At 40.1% G+C, this 9,710-nt stretch overlaps 1 protein-coding gene across 2 annotated transcripts in view; it reads right to left on the bottom strand.

Annotated features, from left to right (window-relative positions):
- Nucleotides 1-555: 555 nt before the first annotated feature.
- Nucleotides 556-9,710, bottom strand: part of ASPG (asparaginase) — a 45,568-nt gene continuing 36,413 nt past the window's right edge. Inside the window, exons 13-16 of one of the 2 annotated variants that reach the window (XM_048069859.2) lie at nt 7,108-7,194; nt 3,077-3,176; nt 2,695-2,754; nt 556-1,011 (exon numbers count right to left, since the gene is read on the bottom strand). In XM_048069859.2, the coding sequence (XP_047925816.1) occupies nt 2,701-2,754; nt 3,077-3,176; nt 7,108-7,194 (241 nt within the window). In that variant the 3' untranslated portion in view covers nt 556-1,011; nt 2,695-2,700. The remainder of the gene's footprint in view (nt 1,012-2,694; nt 2,755-3,076; nt 3,177-7,107; nt 7,195-9,710) is intronic. The other variant, XM_066998417.1, reaches the window with a different exon arrangement.

Below are 9,710 nucleotides of genomic sequence, written 5' to 3'. Positions count from 1 at the left end.
CTATCTGCACTTCAAAGATTCCCTTCAGATGAAATAGATATAAAATCCACATAGATTACTGCAGAAGCTGTAGGTGAAATTAAAAGTTGCCATCTCCAATATATGCATTTGCCTGGAGTATTCTCTGTGTTTACATATTCTAGGGCGGACATAGGAGGAAAGACACATGCTGCTTTTTGGGTTTTGTTTCTTTCGTCTGAAAGTGCTGTGACTTTAAACTTTGGGTCTCTTAACACCGAGATCACATTTACAGTCCAAAGAATTAAGTGTCCAGCATGTAGCAATCTTGATTATATTCCGGTCAGGATGTGGGAAAGATGCTATTAGAAACAAAACAATCAATTCACATAGACAGTCCCACAAATATGCTTTATGGCATCTGCCTCCTACTCATTGTAAGTGGGGTTTTATAGTGACACATTGGTGAAGATTAGTACACAACTGCAGGCAGATGCCCATGACTGATTCAATTGTTTGCACTGACACTCAAAATTGCTGTAATTGCAACTGAAGTGATACAAGCCATTGCAAAAATCAGACAAAGTGAAACCAACATTGTTCCTCAGAGATTTTTATTAGTTGAAACACAGAAACCTACAATGAACTGTTTTCTATTGGTATGAATTCACCACATCATATCCTTTTGCTATGCCTGCAATACTGTCCACAGTGATTTAATGTACGATTTAACTGTCCACAGTGATTTAACAATGATTCAAAGATGTGAAGAAGATTCAAGAGGTCTAAAAACAGAAGTTGCACAGTAAAGACAATACATTCCAGCCTCAATTGTTTATATTTTTCTTAAAAAAATAAAATGATAAAGCAGAAAATCATTTTTATAAAATCAGAACTTAACATGTTCCTAAAAAAATAATATGTCTAAGCCCTGTAAGCTCCGTTTGCCACTAGCGTTGTTTCTTTACTTTTTTTTTTTCTCCCCGTAACTGCTTAACAACATTTCTGGTTCAAAGCTGGTATCTCTGAAGAGGAGTGACCATCTTCTGCAGCCTATGGATAAAAAGAAAATGGATGTGTAAGACTAGGCAGTATCCAAAACCTTCCTGGGACGAGGTTACCTTGTAGCCTGTCAAACAAGTTCTCATGCGGTACTGAAGACTTCCTTCAGACTGCCTACACTACTGGTGGCTCAGTCCAAAGGAACTGAGGTGATCCAAGTAGGTGTTGAAGATTTAACACATTCACTCCCCATCTGCACAAGAAAAGTGACTTTTGCAGACATATTTCACCGAAAACTGAAATCTCTGCAACATAACACATATTGTGAAGGTATTTTTAGTGTCCTCATCCTGGACGCTGGAAAGCTTCCATTTAAAAGCTTGAGAGTGTGATTATATCTAATCCTGCCATATCAGAGTAAAAGAAAGAACACCTCAAAACTTTACAGGAAAGGAAAAATGCCTGATTCTATCCTATGATCTCCTTTAGACCACAATATAGTGATGGAAAAAAATGTAGTTGTTCCACATGCAGCTTCCCACCTATATACATGAATTCACTTATATTTGATCAAATGGGACAGGGAAGAGGCAATGCAGCCATGCCTGCAGCCAAACCTTTAACTAAACTTTGTGTTAATTTTATTAAATAAAGGACATCATCTCCTCCCAATATTTAAACTGGTATTAGACTTGCCAATATATTGGAGGAAAGATATCTAAATCAACAATGCATAGCATCAGAAAGGAGTGCTGAGAAATGAAAGGCAAGTGATTTACATGTCTCCAGTTACAGCACAGCGCTGGAGAAGGTCAAACGCCCAGACAAGTTTACTATGGAGAGACTTGTCAGCTCTGATGCTTTGAACACGAGACTCACACCCCTGTCATACGCACACAGCTAGGGAAACACACCTTGTGCATTAGCAGCACAAAAGAGACTCTCACCAGGAGCCGGAGACAAGCAGGCAGCTAGATGTAACGTCTGAGTAAGAGAAAGGCCACGGCACTGCCCAGCCCTGTGCTCAGGGAGGGAGCGTGCCCTGGGCAGAGCTCTGTGTGGAAAGGGAGCCTTCTACACCCTGTGCGTGCAACCCAGCTGCTTGTGCCTATTAAGAACCTGTCCCATGTTTCTGGTGGTGGTTGGCTATGTTACGCCAGCCAGAAGGTGGGCTGCTACAAGGTGCTCAGTGAAAAAGCTAGAGGGAGAGCACCCTTGCAAATGCCGTAGGTGCCAAGCATTGCCTCCTGAGTGGGAGGCCGTGCAACCGACCGGCTGCGGTCACACCACAGCGCTGCTGGAGAAGGGGACGCTCCTGTGCTGTGGGCATGGCGCCCTAAAAAACAGGCCTGGCACCCTAAAAGACAGGCCTGGCAAAGTGCCCAAGAAAAGGCACTTCCTCTCTAACGCTGACAAGACAGAGGAACAATTTATTGCAAAAGGCCAACAAAACAAGACATCACTGCCCTCAATGGATTGATTATAGTGTTTGGATACCCAACCAAGTTCAGAACCATACTGCAGAATGCACCATAAAAATCACTTATAGTTTCAGGCCAAAAGAGGAATAAACGTTAGTCCCATTCGACAAACTAGGGCAGGGACAGCAGCTGAACCCAGATGCCATACAGTGAGCTAGGGCTTAAATATCTCTTCATACATGTATCCCCATTCATACATGTATATGCTGACCCATACATTTCAGAAACCTGGCATCTGAAATCTAGATCTTACCTTCTTTTACGGAAGCTGTCTGAAGAACTTAAGAACCTCATTACGCCCTGTAGCCTCTGCCTGTGAGTAGAAACATGAATAAATCCCGCCATCCTGTGCACCAGGACATGCAAATACTTACTTGTGGGAAGTAAGAATATGTTACCACAATATAATTAAAATCCAATTTAAATTTTAATTCCTCTGACATAGATGAGAAAGTTCTGGCTCCAATGATTTATTACTTCAGAACAGCACCAGACTTGAGTTCGCAACATGCTCTAATCCGGTTTACAGTCTCCAAAGCAGCATTTACTTTTCCCAAACTAATATTATCTGACAGCGTGCATTACTACCCACAAAGCTGGAGCACCATATGGAGTACAGCCATATGTACACTTACTACTTGTCGGGGATTTTTGCCATCATAGCCAGTTTGTCTCAGATCTGCACCAGCTAGGTACCAGGCATTCAGCCCATCCACATCACCTTTAGCTGCAAGACTGGAAAAAAAGAGCGATTAAATTGGTTCTAAGATTTTTAGTCCATTTCATGGTACACCTGTGTCTTGTCAGAAAGCTCAGGGAGCAAATGCTGAACTAGAACAGTCTCAACATGGCTGCCAGGATAGAGAGGTGAGTAAAGGAACACTATTACAACAGCTTTGAATAGCTGAGCAAGCAACACAGCTTGATGAATCAGTTCCTTAAATTAATAGGGCTGTGCTATAAGTACTTACAACAGGCCAGTTTCACATAGTGGGTGTGACTATGACCAAAGGGGAAAAAAAGTCATGCAGTTTCATATTTCACAACACAATATTTATCTCATGAAATGAGTTGGGGGGAGGGCAATGGCTACATCAAGATGCAGCTGAAGAAGCGAGAGCACAGGCTGATGTGCTAGCAATTGGTGTGCCTTATTTAAAACCACTAAGACCCCTTCTTCACAAGTACACACAGCTATATTCACTACCAGAAGTTATGACGGCACATTTACGTGGTATCACTTGGACAGTAGCACAGCTATGCTTTTTGAGTAAAGGTGATTTGTATGATTTAAAGGGCAGCAAGCAAAAAAAAAAAAAAGGTGGTTAAAGAGAATCTCTATTTTGCCATGTATAACACATGATAGAAGAGATTAAAAACAATATACAAATTAGTGAATTAAAGTCTTCTGAATGTACCCGAGAATGTTTCTTTACACATCTGCTACTAGTCTCACCTATAATGCTTAATGTTCGTTTTAAACTTTTTTTCTTTTTTTTGGCAAAAGAAGGGCTAAGAGCCTGCACATACACAAAAGCATGCCTCTCCGTACCAAACCTGTAGAGCTAGAGTCTAGCTGAACTGACAGCATGACTGCAAGGGCTACGTTCAGTTTTCTCAACATACGAGCGCGTCAGGCTTCAGAACTGCGTGCAACTCCTTGCTGCGTATAAGTCGATTGTTTGAGCAGAACTACCCTGATAATCATCAAGTGAGCGTGCATCTCATTATGAAAAGGAAAGCACCCCCAGACGTACGAAGTTCACCATTTGCTGCCTTAAACACTGCTCGCCGTGGAGGAACAGCATGTTTCTGGCAGCAAGGCCAGAGGATGGTGACAGGCTCTGCGTATGACAGACGAGCGAGGCAGACCTGATGGAGAGCAGCGGAGGAAGGAAGATGCAAGGGGCAGTCAGTCAGGTACGCCTATGGAAGAAAGCCTGAAAGCAAGTCTGCAACACTCATTTCTCTGCTAGACTGAAATCACTTCTGCTGTTGATTAAATCTCTTAAGTACCTGAAAAAATTTTTTCAGGGGAGTGGAAGCCTCTAATTGCAGCAGCCTGAGGAGAAAGTCAGAGAGAGGCTTTTGCTCACAGCAGTCCCAGAGGTTGGGCAGGAAAAGGGAAAGCAAATGGTCTTCGTATTCTTCCGTGCAACCCTGCCAGTCCTAAGGCTGGGCCACAGACCCACAGCTGGGGCTGCGGAGAACAGGGATGTGGCAGTGGGCTTTTAGTGGGGTTTAACGGTGGATCAGTCTGATAGCATGAAGAAAGGTCAATAAATCATTAATGAAAAATGCCATTACAAAAAAGGCCCCTCAGAAGCCAAAAGGAAACAGAAGAAGCAAAGGCAGCCTAAGAGGAAGCTCAGTGGGAAGCCCTCAAGGAAACTGCAGGAAAAAGTAAGCGTTAGTAAAGAAGTATAAGCATTAGTAAATCAGGGAAGAAATTGCTTAGCAGCCACTTCTGAACACAGAGAAAAGTCTCTTGATGTTGACAGTGAAACGTCCCAGAATTACGGAACAAACAAACAAAAAGCCGAGCAAGTGAGTTACAAACATCTCAAGCACTGGACAGGAAAACACTGTATTTGCCAAACAGAATCTCACTCTTCAGCCATGTGCAAAGTAGAAACCATTCTGGACAAAGACAGGAACACTTAGAAACATTACTAACCTACATACCCAGGGCAATTCAGCTAGCATCACTGTAAGCAACAAACTAGGACTACTGCACTTGAAAATTAAATGCCTAGTAGCACCTGTTCAGAAAGAGCAATTTAACTCACATTGCCAGTGGTCAAAAACATGAAGTGGTCTCTTTCTGTGCCATTAGAGCAACCCAAATATGCAGAATTATCTTCAATTTTGCAGCAGCCATTCACCGATAAAGTTAAAAATGTATTCTCTGGGGACTGCAGCCCAGAGAACAAATAATGATGTAGCTTGCTAGAAAATTTAGATTGTAAATAGAAGATACGTAGTATTCACTAAGTTATTTATACTCAATAACACCATGAAACATTTTCTCCAACTCCAGATCTCCATAGCAAAGCCCAATGCATCTGTGTTTCCTTCACACTCTGTAAGTGTACTTTGTATAGCCAAACATACATATATTTGAAGCAGCAGCTTCTCCTGCCCCTGAGGTGGCCAGGAAAGTGCCACTGCCCTGGCTCCTGCTCTGCACCTATGTGGGAGACTGTTCCCCTCTCACCCCGAATACACAACGCCATGCCAAGTCTTCATTAAAGCCTCTGTACACGCATGTACCCCACCCCTCTGTTTGGAAGATGCACGTTGTTTTTATATTAAAATTATTATCATTAACACAAGTTTGAAATATTCCAAAACCTCAAATGTTTATTATCAAAATATTAGCTTTGAACAACAAGAAATCATGCAACACAGATGCAGCGTATACAATAGTCCCTCAAATGCTATAACAAACTGCACCAGAACCACCTTTTGTTTAAAGCCCCCGTGTTCTCTTTTCGGACACCCCACTCTGTCAGCCAGCCAAACAGGTTCTGCACAGGGCATGACGGCTAAGTAAGGGGCCAATTTATTTGCAGAGGAATGTAATTCTCTAAGCCACTCCTCTCATCTTCTTGACAGATGGAAACAATGCAAACTAAAGGTTTAGTTTTGTCCCATTACCTGCAGTGCCCTGGGAAGCACATATTTTAACTGAATGGTATTATCCAGTCTCTTCTGAGCATATTATGGCATCTGAAACACTCCAGCTAGTATCGCTCTATTTCAGAATTACTGAAGGGACAGTGTCCAGTTCCTATACAGAATGCACACCAGCTTTACCTAGACCTTACAGTTTTGAGAACAATCTGTAGCACTGGCTGGCCCCCGTAATGTTGTCATGGTTTCCTGACAACTCCTGAAATAGAGGCTGGGGATTTGGGGATTTTTTGTTGTTGTTTGTATTTGAGAGGAAGAGGAGAAATGAAGTAAAAACAACCAGTAATTTTAGGATATTACTAAAAATTTCTCACAATTTTCAGAGTATCCTGTAATTCAGGACCATTAAGTAAAAACACAAAAACAGGAATCTATTTTCCTTATCATTAAAACATCTTATCTATTAAAAGCAACTGTATGGAAAAACACCTTAATAGAGGATAATATCCTCTTACAATTAACTATAGAGATGGTGAGCACTTTTTCAACAGTTTTGGGGTTAAGCCTATTTGTGTATTTGATTTACATATTTTTGAGAAAGGTGCTAGAGTAGAAAATGTTCCCATATAAGTGAAAAGAGGATTTTCATAAAATAAAAATTATGCACTATGTGCAGCTTTATTCTCAAATAAAAACAGACCTTGTCCTATTTCCTCTTTACCCTTCCTCAGTGAAAGTGATTGGAAAAAACAGAGCGTGTTTTCTTCTAGCTCACTTAACTTCCCACATGCAACTTACTTTGGAGCCCTCTTGATTTATTGGTGCTGTGGCACAGAGCTGATACTTAATTTTATCATTTCACTCATTTCCTCATAGTCTAGCACAGAAAGACTCGCATGTCATGTGCCAGGGACCCAACTATTCCTTGGAAGTTATTTCCACACTGTTCTCCATTCTGAGAGTCTCTTCTGAAAAATCATTCCCCTTCAGCTCAATTTTAGGGCCCCACCTTACCACGTATCACATTTACCTGCAGAGTTTTGCTCCAGTGTTCTCCAAGTCATGTTTTGAAAGGTGCGCTCCCGTTTCTCGTAATAAACTGATCACTTGTATGTGCCTTTATGAAAGAAATAGAAAACAAAGAGAACTATCTTGACATGGATGATTTTTTCCCCCTTAAATCCAATATTACTCATGTACACAAACAGCCAGTGAAAGTTCTCATACGGTATTTGCCACCACCACAGAAACAATGAGACTTCTCCAAGGTGATAGACGTAGTAAGCAGATTTGCTGTCACTCGCAAAAACCACTCACATACTGAGTTCATGGAAGGGCTAAGTTCAGCTCTAAAATGGAAAGGGATGCACCCCCTTCTCTTCAAAATTATTATTATTATTATTTAACTCTTAACACCAGCTTAATCTAACACTTGAAATAGTGGTGATTGAAACCCAAACAGTGAAATTATTCATTCAGTAACACCATTCCTGTATTTTACAAAATACAATACCCATATATATTAGTGTTTTAAATGACCTGTAAGTCTTGCAGGCAAGCAATGAATCTTTAGGTTACTGTGGAAGCTAATCGTGTTTTTATGGCTTCAGAATTGTGGAATGTATTCTTACAAATCTCCCACAGAAGCACATTTTTCCCTAGCCCCCTTCTCCCCCTAACTTTGTTAGTTGTTTTGACCTGTAGTCTTTAGGATGTCTGCCTTCTTTCCTTTCCTTTGAGATAACGGGACAAACAGATAATTAAGCACTACCAGCCAACTTCTATTTCTTACATGCTTTGGATAGAAAATAACATGATAGATAAAAAAGCTATTTTCAAAATACATTTTTCACAAGGGACCTAGTGAAAGGTTTAGAACTAGGTTCTAAAAGGATTTAACAGTCTGCTCCTCTGCTAAACAAATAATCTAGTTCACAAATTCAAAAGTGTATTTTTTTTCTCCAGAAAGAGCATGATGACATCAGTAGATCAGGAATAGTTTCACATTTCCTCTTTCAATTAAGTTACCATTAATTAAGTTACCATCACTTCAAAATGAAGAATCAGGCATAACAGCATAGTAGGAAATAATCGGAGCTTCACAAGGAACCACCTAAAAACTCATCTGTATTAATTCAAAAAATAAAAAATAAAAAAATAATATCACCTACATGTTCAGCTTCATCACTCGCATTTTCTTTTCATTTTAGAACTGAACTAAACTACTTATCCAATCCCATTGCTTCTCTTTAGGAAACTCCATCTTGAATTAGAAGTTACTTTAAAGTTATCCAGATTAAGCCTACGTAAACTTGTATATCTAACGTAAGATCTTACTTTACAAATTAAAAACCCAGAACTGTACAGATGCTGTAATAATCATTTTGCTTTTCCAAACATAGGTTATCTACTCTACCAGACATATTTTTTAAAATATTTTTTTAAATGTACTTCATTTCAATTGACAGCAATAAATAAATAAATGTATCTTTGTTTCATGCCAAAGCATTGCTGGAACAGCACACACTGCAAGTTTGTTCAGTTATCTAAAATATTTTCTCAGGAGGGTCCCTTGCAACATGTCTAGTCATCCACAAGTATCTCCTTGAGAAAGCAAATAATGGCACTGCATCCTATTTTTCAGTCTGCAGTGGAGAATGAATTCTACATACATGAATTTTTTAGAACAATAATTAGCTGAAAATGAACCCGACTAAAATATATTAAAGTAGAACATGTTTGTTCACTCAAGCTCTTAGTTCAGAACTGCGCATGGATAGCGTCTGCTTACTCTCCAACGACTGCCACAGATTATTCCTCATTTCCCACCTTATTCTTAAAATCTCAGCATGAAACTAGTGCTTCTTAAAATAAAAGTCTTTTAGTCCTGTCCCATAGAAAGACATGTAATGTTTAGAGGTATCTTCCCTCAAGTCCAGCAAAGAGTCGGGAAATACTTTTCCATTATTGTAACCATTTACTCCTCACTGGCAGCAAGACAACCTCCAGAATGCACTTCATGTCCCCCCTGTGCTCCAGAGCCTCTACTGCTCTGAGTGGCACTCTGTAAGTTTATGATACAGGCAGATCTGGGGGCATTTTCCCCACGTTTAAAGAAGCAAATTTAAATGAGGGGGGGAAAAAGAGTGGTTTAAAGTAAAATAAATCTTTAAGGACTGAAACTACCTGTTTACAATAAATGCTTATAACACAACATTTATAAATAGAAGTATAATGTCTCGAGGACTGGGAATCATTTAAAATCGTGCTTCTTGGTATGGTGGGAAGAAGAGGAAGTGTTGTATATCACTGCTGGTTAAGGGGAGGGTAAAGGAGATCTTGTTTAAGGGAAAGAATTAATAGAGACAAATAGTAATGGGAATTTAAAAGTGTTAAATTTAGTACTGTGACTAGGAAGAGCAGATCTGTCCAAGAAAGCAAGCCGACCACCTCTCACACTCCCATCACTCAGTGTGAAAACTATGCAGGAGGTAAGCTGTGCAAGAGCTTGTTCCTACTTTCATCCAAATGGTATCTAAACGGTATCCAAACAGAATCATTCACAAAAAATTTAAGCCCTATCCAGAGTAACACTTCTTCTGTCTCACTCCTACCCACAAGAGCATTATTCAT

The sequence above is a fragment of the Anser cygnoides genome, chromosome 5 (genome assembly GCF_040182565.1).
Source record: "Anser cygnoides isolate HZ-2024a breed goose chromosome 5, Taihu_goose_T2T_genome, whole genome shotgun sequence".
Classification (NCBI taxonomy): domain Eukaryota; kingdom Metazoa; phylum Chordata; class Aves; order Anseriformes; family Anatidae; genus Anser; species Anser cygnoides.
Note: the sequence above shows the minus strand (reverse complement) of the source record. Positions and strands in the feature narration are given on the sequence as shown.